This window comes from Coregonus clupeaformis, chromosome 4 (assembly GCF_020615455.1).
Source record: "Coregonus clupeaformis isolate EN_2021a chromosome 4, ASM2061545v1, whole genome shotgun sequence".
In the NCBI taxonomy this organism is placed as follows: Eukaryota; Metazoa; Chordata; class Actinopteri; order Salmoniformes; family Salmonidae; genus Coregonus; species Coregonus clupeaformis.
The window spans coordinates 20,964,583-20,983,716 of record NC_059195.1 but is presented as its reverse complement, the minus strand read 5'-3'; the positions used below and the strand labels follow the sequence as shown (position 1 = coordinate 20,983,716).

The following is a 19,134-nucleotide window of genomic DNA, read 5'->3' as shown; positions in this document are numbered from 1 at the left end:
TTAGGGTGTTGCTCATTTATTTTATTTATTGAACCTTTATTTAACTTGGCAAGTCAGTTAAGAACACATTCTTATTTACAATGGCGGCCCACACTGGCCAAACACCAATTGTGCGCCGCCCTATGGGACTCCCAATCACGGCCGGTTGTGATACAGCCTGTAATCGAACCAGGGGGTCTGTAGTGACGCCTCAAGCCCTGAGATGCAGAGCCTTAGACCGCTGCGCCACTCGGTCTGTAGTGACGCCTCAAGCACTGAGATGCAGTGCCTTAGACCGCTGCGCCACTCGGTCTGTAGTGACGCCTCAAGCACTGAGATGCAGTGCCTTAGACCGCTGCACCACTCGGTCTGTAGTGACGCCTCAAGCATTGAGATGCAGTGCCTTAGACCGCTGCGCCACTCGGTCTGTAGTGACGCCTCAAGCACTGAGATGCAGTGCCTTAGACCGCTGCGCCACTCGGTCTGTAGTGACGCCTCAAGCACTGAGATGTAGTGCCTTAGACCGCTGCGCCACTCGGTCTGTAGTGACGCCTCAAGCACTGAGATGCAGTGCCTTAGACCGCTGCGCCTCTCGGGAGCCTAACTCCTGATCCAGCTAGACTGAATGATGTAAATGGATCAATCAGATAATCCCCCAAACTGTTTAGTTCTACTCTAGATAATGTCCTCTGTAATATGTCTCTCTGTTTGATGTGATGAGATAATGTCCTCTGTAATGTCTCTCTGTTTGATGTGATGAGATAATGTGTAGTAATGGAGACGAGTGATATTCAGTCAGAATAATAATGGTGGCTTTATGTTTCATGTGAATCGTTTTGCTGCTGTAAACCTTAAAACAACAGTGTGTGTGTGATGTCACGGGCTGTAAGCCCTGGCAGTTGACTTTAATATAGAGCAGATTTATATTATCATGTCAGAGAGAGACCGTAGGGCACGATCTGCCTTCAGGGACCAGCTTCTCCCTGGGAACCACCTCCACACACATACAGTGCCTTGCAAAAGGATTCATCATTTTTCCTATTTTGTTGCATTACAACCTGTAATTTAAATGGATTTTTATTTGGATTTCATGTAATGGACATACACAAAATAGTCCAAATTGGTGAAGTGAAATGAAAAAAATTACTTGTTTCAAAAAATTCGAATAAAAAAATAACGGAAAAATGGTGCGTGCATATGTATTCACCCCCTTTGCTATGAATCCCCTAAATAAGATCTGGTGCAACCAATTACCTCCACCAAGCAAGCAGCACCAGGAAGACCAATGAGCTCTCCAAACAGGTCAGGGACAAAGTTGTGGAGAAGTACAGATCAGGTTATAAAATAATATCAGAAACTTTGAACATCCCACGGAGCACCATTAAATCCATTATAAAAAAATTGAAAGAATTTGGCACCACAACAAACCTGCCAAGAGTTTATAACCCAACCCTGATCTGTACTTCTCCACAACTTTGTCCCTGACCTGTTTGGAGAGCTCCTTGGTCTTCATGGTGCCGCTTGCTTAGTGGTGTTGCAGACTCTGGGGTGTTTCAGAACAGGTGTATATATACTGAGATCATGTGACACTTAATAAATGTCATTCTCACAGTCTCCCTTTAATAAATGTAAATCTCAGTCTCCCTTTAATACATGTCATTCTCACAGTCTCCCTTTAATACATGTCAATCTCACAGTCTCCCTTTTAATAAATGTCAATCTCACAGTCTCACTTTAATGTGCTCTCTCTCCCTGTCAGGCGTTTGTGATCTCGTTTACGTCGGACTTCATTCCCAGGCTGGTGTACCAGTACATGTACAGTCAGACGGGCACCATGCACGGCTTCATAGACCACACCCTCTCTCACTTCAACGTGTCCAACTTCAGACCTGGCAAAGCCCCCACCTCCTCACTCCTCGCTGAGATCACCGTCTGCAGGTTAGTACCTCCTCACTCCTCGCTGAGATCACCGTCTGCAGGTTAGCACCTCCTCGCTGAGATCACCGTCTGCAGGTTAGCACCACACCACATTGTGTCTCTCCTCTCATTGAAGCCTCCATGCTGTGGAGTGCTGGTAGTCAGAAGATTCTTACAGGCTTTTGTTTTTCCATTTAGATTTTTCAGGTTGGACGTTAGTACGGCGGGCGCACCGATTGGTGTCACCTCGTTAGTCAGTATGTGTTACACCTGTGCTGGCTTGTCATCTCGTTAGTCAGAAGGTGTTTTACCTGTGATATTTAAGTGTGTCTGGCCCAGGTGATATTTAAGAGTGGCTGGCCCAGGTGATATTTAAGAGTGTCTGGCCCAGGTGATATTTAAGAGTGTCTGGCCCAGGTGATATTTAAGAGTGTCTGGCCCAGGTGATATTTAAGAGTGGCTGGCCCAGGTGATATTTAAGAGTGGCTGGCCCAGGTGATATTTAAGAGTGGCTGGCCCAGGTGATATTTAAGAGTGGCTGGCCCCGGTGATATTTAAGAGTGGCTGGCCCCGGTGATATTTAAGAGTGGCTGGCCCAGGTGATATTTAAGAGTGGCTGGCCCAGGTGATATTTAAGAGTGTCTGGCCCCGGTGATATTTAAGAGTGTCTGGCCCAGGTGATATTTAAGAGTGTCTGGCCCAGGTGATATTTAAGAGTGTCTGGCCCAGGTGATATTTAAGAGTGGCTGGCCCAGGTGATATTTAAGAGTGGCTGGCCCAGGTGATATTTAAGAGTGGCTGGCCCAGTGCTCCAGTTGTCTTGAGAGAAAAAAAATCCTTTATCTGATCTTCCCTGTTTCTGTTTTGCTCTACTTTTTGGTTTGCTTCCTGTTTCTAAGTTTGGTTTTCATTTTGTTGGCCTCTTCTTGGGCAGATTCAGTGGGTCTCATGGTGGGTGTCTTTTAGGGCCCAGTTGTTGTTGCTAGTCAACCTCCAGTGGACCCCCCCATGAGTGACTTTCAGAACCCCTCCTAAAATCCCAACTGTTTCGTTTTGGTTGTTGTCAGTCACTCTTTGTTTGTTTGTCCCCTTCTGTTTGAGCGACGGTTTTTGGTGTTCTTGCTGCGGGAACGTAACAGGTTGGACTGACATTAGAGACTGGTGCTTGAGGATCCATGGTGCTCCCATGCTGCCTCCATGGTGCTCCCATGCTGCCTCCATGGTGCTCCCATGCTGCCTCCATGGTGCTCCCATGCTGCCTCCATGGTGCTCCCATCAGTCAGCTACCTCTCTCTCCTGCTACCTCTCTCTCCTGCTACCTCTCTCTCCTGCTACCTCTCTCTCCTGCTACCTCTCTCTCCTGCTACCTCTCTCTCCTGCTACCTCTCTCTCCTGCTACCTCTCTCTCCTGCTACCTCTCTCTCCTGCTACCTCTCTCTCCTGCTATCTCTCTCTCCTGCTACCTCTCTCTCCTGCTATCTCTCTCTCCTGCTACCTCTCTCTCCTGCTACCCTCTCTCTCCTGCTACCTCTCTCTCCTGCTACCTCTCTCTCCTGCTACCTCTCTCTCCTGCTACCTCTCTCTCCTGCTACCTCTCTCTCCTGCTATCTCTCTCTCCTGCTACCTCTCTCTCTAATCATCAGTGTTGTTGGTCCAGTTAACACAGAGAGTGTCTGTCTAACTCTAATAATCCTACAGCCATGTTCCATCTCTCTGGCTTTAAATAATTTACTAAATGGCATAACCCTAACCCTGCAGGTCTGTTGGGAACTCTGTTACGTAACTGTGGAGGCAGAACCCTGCAGCCCTGTTGGTGTTTAAATCCATCTCCTAACCCAACACAGAGGGTGTTACTGTCTGCCTGACTGGCCCACTGCAGGTCTCTCTAACCTCAAACATCTAGACCCTGCAGTTCTAACCTTGCAGGACTGCTGGGATTCTGTTACATAACAGCACTGTAGAGACAGAATGCCGTCTCTGTCTGTTTTTAAAACACACTATCACGTCACATTTAAGACTATAGGAATGTCCCTCCAGTGTTAGAGCATGACTGATGAACGATTCCCAGAAAACACAGCGTTTGTGTCATGAAAAGGTTTTATTAAAGAAAGAGACTGTTCAGTAAGGTCAGATCATTCGCTTCCTGGGGGTTGGGCCGGATGGGACGGATGGAGGGAGAGATGCCATATTGTCCTCCCCTGGTCTTTAAATCTTTAATGGAAGAGGAGCAGTGGTCAAAGTGTGGTCATAATGATACACTAAGTGGGTAAAACCTAAAGAACACCTTCCTAATATTCAGTTGCACCCCATACCCCCCCCCCTTATGCCCTCAGAACAGCCTCAATTTGTCAGGGCATGGACTCTACAAGGTGTCGAAAGCGTTCCACAGGGATGCTGGCCCATGTTGACTCCAACGCTTCCCACAGTTGTGTCAAGTTGGCTGGATGTCCTTTGGGTGGTGGACCATTCTTGATAGACACGGGAAACTGTTGAGTGTGAAAAACCCAGCAGCGTTGCAGTTCTTGACTCAAACCGGTTCGCCTGGCACCTACTACCATACCCCGTTCAAAGGCACTTAAATATTTTGTCTTGCCCATTCACCCTCTGAATGGAACACATACACAATCCATGTCTCAATTGTCGCAAGGCTTAAAAGTCCTTCTTTAACCTGTCTCCTCCCCTTCATCTACACTGATTGAAGTGGATTTAACAGGTGACATCAATAAGGGATCATATCTTTCACCTGGATTCACCTGGTCAGTCTGTCAGGGAAAGAGCAGGTGTTCATAATGTTTTGTCCACTCAGTGTATATAATATATGCCATTTAACAGACGCTTTTATCCACAGTGACTTAAAAGCATACATGCATTTTGGTATGGGTGGCCCCAGCGGGAATCAAACCCTCAGCCCTGGCATTGCAAGCAACATGCTCTACCAACTGAGCCACACAGGACCACATACTGTGGTTCTACTAAAACATACTGGGCTGGGGAACACAGGACCACATACTGGGCTGGGGAACACAGGACCACATACTGGGCTGGGGAACACAGGACCACATACTGGGCTGGGGAACACAGGACCACATACTGTGGTTCTACTAAAACACACTGGGCTGGGGAACACAGGACCACATACTGGGCTGGGGAACACAGGACCACATACTGTGGTTCTACTAAAACATACTGGGCTGGGGAACTAGAGAAACCGGGGGCTTTATCAGCGGGGGAATGTTATCAGGGGTTGACCACGTTTTCTGGCATAGTGGCTAACTTGGTAATTGGCTGTGTGAGGGAGGGAGGGGAGGGTGGGAGGGAGGGGAGGGGAGGGAGGGAGGGGTGGGGAGGGGAGGGGTGGGAATGGGCTGACCCTTGTTTCTTTGCAGATTGGAGCTCCGTTCCCCAGAGATACTAGTGGAGGTGGGTGGGAGGGAGGGAGGGAGGGAGGGGAGGGGAGGGGAGGGGAGCTCCGTTCCCCAGAGATACTAGTGGAAATCAGTCCAACTTCCTCTTGGACTGTCACGCACCCATCTAGAGGAAATACACTGACTTCCAAAAGTATTGAGACAGTGTCATATTTTTTGTTGTTTTGGCTCTGTACTCCAGCACTTTGGATTTGAAATGATACAATGACTGTGAGGTTAAAGTGCGGACTGTCAGCTTTAATTTGAAGGTATTTTCCATCCACATGGGGTGAACCGTTTAGAAATTATAGACCAAAAGTATTTTGACAAATTCACCTATGTGTGTTAAAGTAGTCATAAGTTTAGTATTTGGTCCCATATTCCTAGAATGCAATGTTTAAATCAAGCTTGTGACTCTACAAACTTGTTGGATGCATTTGCTGTTTGTTTTGGTTGTGTTTCAGATTATTTTGTGTCCAATAGAAATGAACGGTAAATAATGTATTATGTCATTTTAGAGTCACTTTTATTGTAAACAAGAATAGAATATGTTTCTGAACACTTCTACATTCATGTGGATGCTGCCATGGTTACGGATGATCCTGAATGAATGAATGAACCTCTCACCATTACAATAACAGGAGAGGTTAGCATTTTATATCATAGCCCCAAGACATGCTAACCTCTCACCATTACAATAACAGGAGAGGTTAGCATTTTATATCATACCCCCAAGACATGCTAACCTCTCACCATTACAATAACAGGGGAGGTTAGCATTTTATATCATACCCCCAAGACATGCTAACCTCTCACCATTACAATAACAGGGGAGGTTAGCATTTTATATCATACCCCCAAGACATGCTAACCTCTCACCATTACAATAACAGGGGAGGTTAGCATTTTATATCATACCCCCAAGACATGCTAACCTCTCACCATTACAATAATAGTTCTAACCTCTAAAATGGGGGGTGGGGGGGGACTATGTACAAAAAGTGCTGTAATTTCTAAATGATTCACCCGATATGGATGAACATACCCACAAATTAAAGCTATCTATACTTTAACCTCATTTAAAATCCAAAGCGCTGGAGTACAGAGCCAAAATAACGTGTCACTGTCCCAATACTTTTGGAGATCACTGCATTATTGAATCAATGTGTGTCTGCTCTATATTTTAACGTGGTCAGTATGAATGTGTCTGCTCTATATTTAACGTGGTCAGCATTGTGATAACCAAACATGGAGACAGCCAGAGGATCATTGAGGTGATGTCTTTTTCAGGGAATCAGATTTGTGTGTGGGGGGGGGGGTTCCCAGGGAGAGGCACGTCCCTGAGGGCAGATAAAGTGCAGGGAGGGTGGGTGAATCGGAGCCAGTCTCACACATTCCTGCTCCATGCCTGTATATGGCCATACACCAGGACCAGTCTGTCTCTGTGATGTTTTCCTAATTCAATACAGTCAATCAAACATTTTGGAGGAAATTCAACTCGGCTTTGATGTCCATTCTGAAAGAAATTGACAAAAATAGTTAGTCTGTTTTTGATCCGTCTGTCTGACCAGCCGTAGTATCACGGTATCTCCAGGGACTTTAGTTGTTTCATAGTAGAAACCCAGTTTCTGTCAAACGAACTGATGTGGATGTGGTGTAGGAGTCAGGCGCAGGACACAGAGGCTTCGTCCAACAGACTTTACTAGTCAAATGTGACAAAATACAATACACGGCCTCGAAAACAAACAGAGGCGAGCGATTACGCAAACTGTGCGTAAAAACACCAAACAAACAAACAGAGCGAAAACACGCAGCTCCTATTGACAGGCGGACAATAACACACAACACAAGACTAACCAAACGAGAAACTTATAGGAGACATAATTAACCAAACAGGAAACAGGTGTACACAATCAGACAAAACCAAACAGACATCGAAAACATCAAACGGTGATAGCTAATACTCCGGGGACGACGACCGCCGAAACCTGCCCGAACAAGGAGGAGGAGCAGCCTCGGCCGAAACCGTGACAGTTTCTAGTAGAAACATTCAACTGACTGTTATTGGGCTTTATGGGAAAGTTCTATTGTCTGAATTAGTCTCTGTGCCCTGCCTCTACCCATGGTTCTCTAGCCATGGTTGGATAGAAGATAGAGGGGTACTGAGGAGCATCATTAATAACATGGTTGGATAGAAGATAGAGGGGTACTGAGGGGCGTCATTAATAACATGGTTGGATAGAGGGGTACTGAGGGGCATCATTAATAACATGGTTGGATAGAGGTGTACTGAGTGGCATCATTAATAACATGGTTGGATAGAAGATAGAGGGGTACTGAGGGGCGTCATTAATAACATGGTTGTATAGAAGATAGAGGGGTACTGAGGAGCATCATTAATAACATGGTTGTATAGAAGATAGAGGGGTACTGAGGGGCATCATTAATAACATGGTTGGATAGAAGATAGAGGTGTACTGAGGGGCATCATTAATAACATGGTTGTATAGAAGATAGAGGTGTACTGAGGGGCGTCATTAATAACATGGTTGGATAGAAGATAGAGGGGTACTGAGGGGCATCATTAATAACATGGTTGTATAGAAGATAGAGGGGTACTGAGGAGCATCATTAATAACATGGTTGTATAGAAGATAGAGGGGTACTGAGGGGCATCATTAATAACATGGTTGGATAGAAGATAGAGGGGTACTGAGGGACATCATTAATAACATGGTTGGATAGAAGATAGAGGGGTACTGAGGAGCATCATTAATAACATGGTTGGATAGAAGATAGAGGGGTACTGAGGGGCATCATTAATAACATGGTTGTATAGAAGATAGAGGGGTACTGAGGGGCATCATTAATAACATGGTTGGATAGAAGATAGAGGGGTACTGAGTGGCATCATTAATAACATGGTTGTATAGAGGGGTACTGAGAGGCATCATTAATAACATGGTTGTATAGAAGATAGAGGGGTACTGAGGGGCATCATTAATAACATGGTTGGATAGAAGATAGAGGTGTACTGAGGGGCATCATTAATAACATGGTTGTATAGAAGATAGAGGGGTACTGAGGGGCATCATTAATAACATGGTTGTATAGAGGGGTACTGAGAGGCATCATTAATAACATGGTTGTATAGAGGTGTACTGAGGGGCATCATTAATAACATGGTTGTATAGAAGATAGAGGGGTACTGAGGGGCATCATTAATAACATGGTTGTATAGAGGGGTACTGAGAGGCATCATTAATAACATGGTTGGATAGAAGATAGAGGTGTACTGAGGGGCATCATTAATAACATGGTTGTATAGAAGATAGAGGGGTACTGAGGGGCATCATTAATAACATGGTTGGATAGAAGATAGAGGGGTACTGAGGGGCATCATTAATAACATGGTTGTATAGAAGATAGAGGGGTACTGAGGGGCATCATTAATAACATGGTTGTATAGAAGATAGAGGGGTACTGAGGGGCATCATTAATAACATGGTTGTATAGAAGATAGAGGGGTACTGAGGGGCATCATTAATAACATGGTTGGATAGAAGATAGAGGTGTACTGAGGGGCATCATTAATAACATGGTTGGATAGAAGATAGAGGGGTACTGAGTGGCATCATTAATAACATGGTTGGATAGAGGTGTACTGAGTGGCATCATTAATAACATGGTTGGATAGAGGTGTACTGAGGGGCATCATTAATAACATGGTTAGATAGAAGATAGAGGGGTACTGAGGGGCATCATTAATAACATGGTTGGATAGAAGATAGAGGGGTACTGAGGGGCATCATTAATAACATGGTTGGATAGAGGGGTACTGAGGGGTATCATTAATAACACGGTTGGATAGAAGATAGAGGGGTACTGAGGGGCATCATTAATAACATGGTTGGATAGAAGACAGAGGGGTACTGAGGGGCATCATTAATAACATGGTTGTATAGAGGGGTACTGAGGGGTATCATTAATAACATGGTTGGATAGAAGATAGAGGGGTACTGAGGGGCATCATTAATAACATGGTTGGATAGAAGATAGAGGGGTACTGAGGGGCATCATTAATAACATGGTTGGATAGAGGTGTACTGAGTGGCATCATTAATAACATGGTTGGATAGAGGTGTACTGAGGGGCATCATTAATAACATGGTTGGATAGAAGATAGAGGGGTACTGAGTGGCATCATTAATAACATGGTTGGATAGAGGTGTACTGAGTGGCATCATTAATAACATGGTTGGATAGAGGTGTACTGAGGGGCATCATTAATAACATGGTTAGATAGAAGATAGAGGGGTACTGAGGGGCATCATTAATAACATGGTTGGATAGAAGATAGAGGGGTACTGAGGGGCATCATTAATAACATGGTTGGATAGAGGGGTACTGAGGGGTATCATTAATAACACGGTTGGATAGAAGATAGAGGGGTACTGAGGGGCATCATTAATAACATGGTTGGATAGAAGACAGAGGGGTACTGAGGGGCATCATTAATAACATGGTTGGATAGAAGATAGAGGGGTACTGAGGAGCATCATTAATAACATGGTTGGATAGAAGATAGAGGGGTACTGAGGGGCATCATTAATAACATGGTTGGATAGAAGATAGAGGGGTACTGAGGGGCATCATTAATAACATGGTTGGATAGAAGATAGAGGGGTACTGAGGAGCATCATTAATAACATGGTTGGATAGAAGATAGAGGGGTACTGAGGAGCATCATTAATAACATGGTTGGATAGAAGATAGAGGGGTACTGAGGGGCATCATTAATAACATGGTTGTATAGAAGATAGAGGGGTACTGAGGGGCATCATTAATAACATGGTTGGATAGAAGATAGAGGGGTACTGAGGGGCATCATTAATAACATGGTTGTATAGAAGATAGAGGGGTACTGAGGGGCATCATTAATAACATGGTTGTATAGAAGATAGAGGGGTACTGAGGGGCATCATTAATAACATGGTTGGATAGAAGATAGAGGGGTACTGAGGGGCATCATTAATAACATGGTTGGATAGAAGATAGAGGGGTACTGAGGGGCATCATTAATAACATGGTTGGATAGAAGATAGAGGGGTACTGAGGGGCATCATTAATAACATGGTTGTATAGAGGGGTACTGAGAGGCATCATTAATAACATGGTTGTATAGAAGATAGAGGGGTACTGAGGGGCATCATTAATAACATGGTTGGATAGAAGATAGAGGGGTACTGAGGGGCATCATTAATAACATGGTTGGATAGAAGATAGAGGGGTACTGAGGGGCATCATTAATAACATGGTTGGATAGAAGATAGAGGGGTACTGAGGGGCATCATTAATAACATGGTTGGATAGAAGATAGAGGTGTACTGAGGAAAATCATTAATAACATGGTTGGATAGAGGATAGATTATGACTCTGTCCCCTAGACTACAGCCTGACGACCTCCATTATGGCTCTGTCCCCTAGACTACAGTCTGACCACCTCCATTATGGCTCTGTCCCCTAGACTACAGCCTGATGACCTCCATTATGGCTCTGTCCCCTAGACTACAGTCTGACCACCTCCATTATGACTCTGTCCCCTAGACTACAGTCTGATGACCTCCATTATGGCTCTGTCCCCTAGACTACAGCCTGACCACCTCCATTATGGCTCTGTCCCCTAGACTACAGCCTGACGACCTCCATTATGGCTCTGTCCCCTAGACTACAGCCTGACCACCTCCATTATGGCTCTGTCCCCTAGACTACAGCCTGACGACCTCCATTATGGCTCTGTCCCCTAGACTACAGCCTGACCACCTCCATTATGGCTCTGTCCCCTAGACTACAGCCTGACCACCTCCATTATGGCTCTGTCCCCTAGACTACAGTCTGACCATCTCCATTATGGCTCTGTCCCCTAGACTACAGCCTGACGACCTCCATTATGGCTCTGTCCCCTAGACTACAGCCTGACCACCTCCATTATGTCTCTGTCCCCTTGACTACAGCCTGACCACCTCCATTTTGACTCTGTACCCTAGACCAGTGGTTCTCAACTAATTTTGCCTCAGGACCCAAATTGAACCGGGTTGTCAGTCGCAACCCCACGTTAAATTATTTCAAATGTAGGTTCATTATCATTTCTACACACTTTCTACCTTGTTTTACTTGTTTAAGTTCAGACTGGAGTGTTTTTTCATTAGTCATGTGTTCTATCTAGTAACTGGTGAAGACAGGAGAGAGATGTATCTGTCACTATAGTAACCTCTCTCCCACCCCTCCCCCAGACCTATAGTAACCTCTCTCTTTCCCCTCCCCCAGACCTCTAGTAACCTCTCTCCCTCCCCTCCCCCAGACCTATAGTAACCTCTCTCCCTCCCCTCCCCCTGACCTATAGTAACCTCTCTCCCTCCCCTCCCCCAGACCTATAGTAACCTTTCTCCCTCCCCTCCCCCAGACCTATAGTAACCTTTTTTTTAATTTTATTTTTTAATTTAGCAGACGCTCTTATCCAGAGCGACTTACAGGAGCAATTAGGGTTAAGTGCCTTGCTCAAGGGCACATCGACAGATTTTTCACCTAGTCGGCTCGGGGATTAGAACCAGCGACCTTTCGGTTACTGGCAAAACGCTCTTACCCACTAAGCTACCTGCCCTAACCTCTCTCCCTCCCCTCCCCCAGACCTACAGTAACCTCTCTCCCTCCCCTCCCCCAGACCTATAGTAACCTCTCTCCCTCCCCTCCCCCAGACCTCTAGTAACCTCTCTCCCTCCCCTCCCCCAGACCTCTAGTAACCTCTCTCCCTCCCCTCCCCCAGACCTCTAGTAACCTCTCTCCCTCCCCTCCCCCAGACCTCTAGCAACCTCTCTCCCTCCCCTCCCCCAGACCTATAGTAACCTCTCTCCCTCCCCTCCCCCAGACCTATAGTAACCTCTCTCCCTCCCCTCCCCCAGACCTATAGTAACCTCTCTCCCTCCCCTCCCCCAGACCTCTAGTAACCTCTCTCCCTCCCCCCCCCCCAGACCTCTAGTAACCTCTCTCCCTCCCCTCCCCCAGACCTCTAGTAACCTCTCTCCCTCCCCTCCCCCAGACCTCTAGTAACCTCTCTCCCTCCCCTCCCCCAGACCTCTAGTAACCTCTCTCCCTCCCCTCCCCCAGACCTCTAGTAACCTCTCTCCCTCCCCTCCCCCCAGACCTCTAGTAACCTCTCTCCCTCCCCTCCCCCAGACCTCTAGTAACCTCTCTCCCTCCCCTCCCCCAGACCTCTAGTAACCTCTCTCCCTCCCTCCCTTAGACCTCTAGTAACCTCTCCCCCTTCTCTCCCCCAGACCTCTAGTAACCTCTCTCCCTCCCCTCCCCCAGACCTCTAGTAACCTCTCTCCCTCCCCTCCCCCAGACCTCTAGTAACCTCTCTCCCTCCCCTCCCCCAGACCTATAGTAACCTCTCTTCTCCCCTCCCCCAGACCTCTAGTAACCTCTCTTCCTTATCTCCCCCAGACCTCTAGTAACCTCTCTCCCTCCCCTCCCCCAGACCTCTAGTAACCTCTCTCCCTCCCCTCCCCCAGACCTCTAGTAACCTCTCTCCCTCCCCTCCCCTCCCCCAGACCTCTAGTAATCTCTCTCCCTCCCCTCCCCCAGACCTCTAGTAACCTCTCCCCCTCCCCTCCCCCAGACCTCCTATAACCTCTCTCCCTCCCCTCCCCAGACCTCTAGTAACCTCTCTCCCTCCCCTCCCCCAGACCTATAGTAACCTCTCTCCCTCCCCTCCCCCAGACCTCTAGTAACCTCTCTCCCTCCCCTCCCCCAGACCTCTAGTAACCTCTCTCCCTCCCCTCCCCCAGACCTCTAGTAACCTCTCTCCCTCCCCTCCCCCCAGACCTATAGTAACCTCTCTCCCTCCCCCCAGACCTATAGTAACCTCTCTCCCTCCCCTCCCCCAGACCTATAGTAACCTCTCTCCCTCCCCCAGACCTCTAGTAACCTCTCTCCCTCCCCTCCCCCAGACCTCTAGTAACCTCTCTCCCGCCCCTTCCCCAGACCTCTAGTAACCTCTCTCCCTCCCCCAGACCTATAGTAACCTCTCTCCCTCCCCTCCCCCAGACCTATAGTAACCTCTCTCCCTCCCCCAGACCTATAGAAACCTCTCTCCCTCCCCCAGACCTATAGTAACCTCTCTCCCTCCCCTCCCCCAGACCTATAGTAACCTCTCTCCCTCCCCTCCCCCAGACCTATAGTAACCTCTTTCCCTCTCCTCCCCCAGACCTATAGTAACCTCTCTCCCTCCCCTCCCCCAGACATATAGTAACCTCTCTCCTTCCCCTCCCCCAGACCTCTAGTAACCTCTCTCCCTCCCCTCCCCCAGACCTATAGTAATTTCTCTCCCTCCCCTCCCCCAGACCTATAGTAACCTCTCTCCCTCCCCTCCCCCAGACCTATAGTAACCTCTCTCCCTCCCCTCCCCCAGACCTATAGTAACCTCTCTCCCTCCCCTCCCCCAGACCTATAGTAATCTCTCTCCCTCCCCTCCCCCAGACCTATAGTAATCTCTCTCCCTCCCCTCCCCCAGACCTATAGTAACCTCTCTCCCTCCCCTCCCCCAGACCTATAATAACCTCTCTCCCTCCCCTCCCCCCAGACCTATAATAACCTCTCTCCCTCCCCTCCCCCAGACCTATAGTAACCTCTCTCCCTCCCCTCCCCCAGAACTATAGTAACCTCTCTCCCTCCCCTCCCCCAGACCTATAGTAACCTCTCTCCCTCCCCTCCCCAGGTATAAGGACTACAGAGAGCCACCATGGTCAGCTGAAGCATACCAGTTCTCTAAAACCTACTGGGCCATCCTGGCTGCCAGACTGGCCTTCGTCATCCTGTTCCAGGTACAGTACAACCACTAATAGCAGGGACACCTTTCAGATAGTTCAACTCAACATTTAAAAAGGACTTTAGTCAGGAGATTTACTGGATATATGTGTTTACATAAGAGAGAGAGGGGGGACACATCCATCTGTAATGGACTAATCATCACATCTCTTTGGATTATGTGTTTGGAATGTGGTTGGACCAATGATCAGTGTGGTTGGACCACTGTGGTTGCAGTGTGGGTGGACCAATGATCAGTGTGGTTGGACCACTGTGGTTGTAGTATGGTTGGACCACTGTGGTTGCAGTGTGGGTGGACCAATGATTAGTGTGGTTGGACCACTGTGGTTGCAGTGTGGGTGGACCAATGATCAGTGTGGTTGGACCACTGTGGTTGTAGTATGGTTGGACCACTGTGGTTGCAGTGTGGGTGGACCAATGATTAGTGTGGTTGGACCACTGTGGTTGCAGAGTGGGTGGACCAATGATCAGTGTGGTTGGACCACTGTGGTTGCAGTGTGGGTGGACCAATGATCAATGTGGTTGGACAACTGTGGTTGCAGTGTGGGTGGACCAATGATCAGTGTGGTTGGACCACTGTGGTTGCAGTGTGGGTGGACCAATGACCACTGTGGTTGCAGTGTGGGTGGACCAATGATCAGTGTGGTTGGACCACTGTGGTTGCAGTGTGGTTGGACCAATGATCAGTGTGGTTGGACCACTGTGGTTGCAGTGTGGTTGGACAAATGATCAGTGTGGTTGGACCACTGTGGTTGCAGTGTGGTTGGACCAATAATCAGTGTGGTTGGACCACTGTGGTTGCAGTGTGGTTGGACCAATGATCAGTGTGGTTGGAGAACTGTGGTTGCAGTGTGGGTGGACCAATGATCAGTGTGGTTGGACCAGTGTGGTTGCAGTGTGGTTGGACCAATGATCAGTGTGGTTGGACCAGTGTGGTTGGACCAGTGTGGTTGGACCACTGTGGCTCCAGTATGGGTATTCATGGCTGTGGATGTATACTGGTGCTTATACAGTGGTTGTATTTTAGTCACAGTGGAACATTATCAGATGATTGTCAGTACAACACCAACCAGTTAAACCAAGTCCTATCTTCTCTTGTCCCTGTGTGCACCACCCCCCATCAGAACCTGGTGATGTTCCTGAGCCTGCTGGTTTCCTGGTTGATCCCAGACGTACCTAAGAACATCAGTGAGCAGCTGAAGAGAGAGAAGACTCTGTTGGTGGACGTGTTCCTCCGGGAGGAGAAGGAGAAGTTCCACCTCCTCCAGAGCCTCTTCTCCTCCAAGGACCAGCCCAGCCAGGGCCACCCCGACACGGCCCACGTCCGTACTCTACCACCAGGCCTCTCCCAGGGCCTAGGCCAGCACCCGGGCGGAGAGGGAGGGGAGTCCCGGGCGCGATGCAGGGCTGCCAGTTTCAGCCAGTTCACCAGACAGATGTCCATGTCTCCTAGCAACGATGCAGGCCAACAGATGTCCATGTCTCCTAGCAACGACGCAGCCCGACACACAGCGGTCTGACACTACTGCGGTAGCAACATGGAGGCTGAATGCGCCTCTGTGATCTCTCATCCATGTAGATTTGGTGTTCTCTTTCTGAAGCAGTGTGATGATGGAACATGCTGATAATGGACTTGTTCTTCTGGCCGGATAATCGACATATTCTTAACCAGTGTGTGTGTGTTTATCTGCATAATGAGAGGTAACTGTTTAGTTCCCTTAAGGAAAAGCACCTTCAGCCAGATTGCTTTCTCTGAGAGAGCTTCCCACGTCTGGAAACACGCTGCCTTCAGACACACGGAACTGCTCCACCTACCGCACCTTCACAAATAACCTAAAGACACAGTCGTCTGGAAACACGCTGCCTTCAGACACACGGAACTGCTCCACCTACCGCACCTTCACAAATAACCTAAAGACATGTCTAAAGGACAGTCAGGGGTGGGAACACAATCCCAAGCTGTGTGTGAACACAATCCCAAGCTGTGTGTGAACACAATCCCAAGCTGTGTGTGAACACAATCCCAAGCTGTGTGTGAACACAATCCCAAGCTGTGTGTGAACACAATCCCAAACTGTGTGTGAACACAATCCCAAGCTGTGTGTGAACACAATCCCAAGCTGTGTGTGAACACAATCCCAAACTGTGTGTGAACACAATCCCAAACTGTGTGTGAACACAATCCCAAGCTGTGTGTGAACACAATCCCAAGCTGTGTGTAAACACAATCCCAAGCTGTGTGTGAACACAATCCCAAACTGTGTGTGAACACAATCCCAAGCTGTGTGTGAACACAATCCCAAGCTGTGTGTGAACACAATCCCAAGCTGTGTGTGAACACAATCCCAAGCTGTGTGTGAACACAATCCCAAGCTGTGTGTGAACACAATCCCAAGCTGTGTAGAGCTGCTTTCTGTCGTCTGGTGGACCTTGTTGGTTATTTTTCTGTCATTTTGTTTGGTTGCTTTTTGTGTTATTGTCTCTGTCTGTCTGTCTATGTTAAGTGTTACTGGTCATATGTTGCTCTGTCTGTCTGCCTGTGTGTTAAGTGTTACTGGTCATATGTTACTCAGTCTCTGCTTATTGTCTGTCTGTATTGTTATTGGAATTGTTTTTAATAACCTTCCCAGGGACTCCGGTCGAAAATTAGCCAGCTGGCTAAAACCGGCACCTTTACAGAAATGTTGATAAATGTGCACTGTTCCTGTAAAAAAATAAAACTTAATAATAATAATACCTGGATAATGTATAGAATATTGAGGTCCAGTGTGTATAACTGGGTAATGTACATGTTGAGGTCCAGTGTGTATAACTGGGTAATGTACATGTTGAGGTCCAGTGTGTATAACTGGGTAATGTACATGTTGAGGTCCAGTGTGTATAACTGGGTAATGTACATGTTGAGGTCCAGTGTGTATAACTGGGTAATGTACATGTTGAGGTCCAGTGTGTATAACTGGGTAATGTACATGTTGAGGTCCAGTGTGTATATCTGGGTAATGTACATGTTGAGGTCCAGTGTGTATAACTGGGTAATGTACATGTTGAGGTCCAGTGTGTATAACTGGGTAATGTACATGTTGAGGTCCAGTGTGTATAACTGGGTAATGTACATGTTGAGGTCCAGTGTGAGGATAACATAGCAACATATAGAGGACTAGTGTGTGTCTGTCATGATAATCTATGGTGGACAGACTATGTCAACATAAATGATAGATCTGTCATCATACAACGGGATGCATGAGACAGCGAGCAGCGCTACTTCTGGAGCTTTTGGACAGATCACCATTTCACAGGTGTTAGCATCTTTCACCATTTCACAGGTGTTAGCATCTTTCACCATTTCACAGGTGTTAGCATCTTTCACCATTTCACAGGTGTTAGCATCTTTCACCATTTCACAGGTGTTAGCATCTTTCACATTTCACAGGTGTTAGCATCTTTCACATTTCACAGGTGTTAGCATCTTTCACCATTTCACAGGTGTTAGCATCTTTCACATTTCACAGGTGTTAGCATCTTTCACCATTTCACAGGTGTTAGCATCTTTCACATTTCGCAGGTGTTAGCATCTTTCACATTTCACAGGTGTTAGCATCTTTCACATTTCACAGGTGTTAGCATCTTTCACATTTCACAGGTGTTTGCATCTTTCCCATTTCGCAGGTGTTAGCATCTTTCACATTTCGCAGGTGTTAGCATCTTTCACATTTGGCAGGTGGAGGGGACATTTGGCCCATAGACTTGCCCGTAACTAGCAAAGAGAGGGTGGAGCTCTTCGTTCCGGTTTCCCTCCTCATTCTATCTCTTCTCTTAAAGCCCCCATGCAGTCTTTTAAATTGTATTTTTAAATCATCGCTGTATGTCTAATAAATCACTGAGTTTATTTCATGAAAATAACTCCAAATAATTTTTCTATCATTTATTTCCCTGAGCCTCCTTTTGCCATTGAAATGCTCAGTCTGATCGTGTGGCCATGTTGATACAAATGTAAATATATATATATATACAGTGGGGAAAGAAAGTATTTAGTCAGCCACCAATTGTGCAAGTTCTCCCACTTAAAAAGATGAGAGAGGCCTGTAATTTTCATCATAGGTACACGTCAACTATGACAGAAAAATTGAGAATTTTTTTTCCAGAAAATCACATTGTAGGATTTTTAATGAATTTATTTGCAAATTATGGTGGAAAATAAGTATTTGGTCACCTACAAACAAGCACGATTTCTGGCTCTCACAGACCTGTAACTTCTTGTTTAAGAGGCTCCTCTGTCCCCCACACGTTACCTGTATTAATGGCACCTGTTTGAACTTGTTATCAGTATAAAAGACACCTGTCCACAACCTCAAACAGTCACACTCCAAACTCCACTATGGCCAAGACCAAAGAACTGTCAAAGGACACCAGAAACAAAATTGTAGACCTGCACCAGGCTGGGAAGACTGAATCTGCAATAGGTAAGCAGCTTGGTTTGAAGAAATCAACTGTGGGAGCAATTATTAGGAAATGGAAGACATACAAGACCACTGATAATCTCCCTCGATCTGGGGCTCCACGCAAGATCTCACCCTGTGGGGTCAAAATGATCACAAGAACGGTGAGCAAAAATCCCAGAACAACACGGGGGGACCTAGTGAATGTCCTGCAGAGAGCTGGGACCAAAGTAACAAAGCCTACCATCAGTAACACACTATGCCGCCAGGGACTCAAATCCTGCAGTGCAAGACGTGTCCCCCCTGCTTAAGCCAGTACATGTCCAGGCCCTTCTGAAGTTTGCTAGAGTGCATTTGGATTATCCAGAAGAGGATTGGGAGAATGTCATATGGTCAGATGAAACCAAAATAGAACTTTTTGGTAAAAACTCAACTTGTCGTGTTTGGAGGACAAAGAATGCTGAGTTGCATCCAAAGAACACCATACCTACTGTGGAGCATGGGGGTGGAAA

The 19,134-nt window shown here is 47.0% G+C and overlaps 1 protein-coding gene across 1 annotated transcript in view; it reads left to right on the top strand.

Annotated features, from left to right (window-relative positions):
* The window catches only part of ano2b (anoctamin 2b), a 220,198-nt gene extending 203,408 nt beyond the window's left edge, over window positions 1–16,790 (top strand). The window contains exons 25-27 of the mRNA XM_045209694.1: window positions 1,739–1,917; window positions 14,077–14,182; window positions 15,311–16,790. Of these exons, the coding sequence (XP_045065629.1) occupies window positions 1,739–1,917; window positions 14,077–14,182; window positions 15,311–15,706 (681 nt within the window). The 3' untranslated portion in view covers window positions 15,707–16,790. The remainder of the gene's footprint in view (window positions 1–1,738; window positions 1,918–14,076; window positions 14,183–15,310) is intronic.
* The last annotated feature ends 2,344 nt before the right edge of the window (window positions 16,791–19,134 follow it).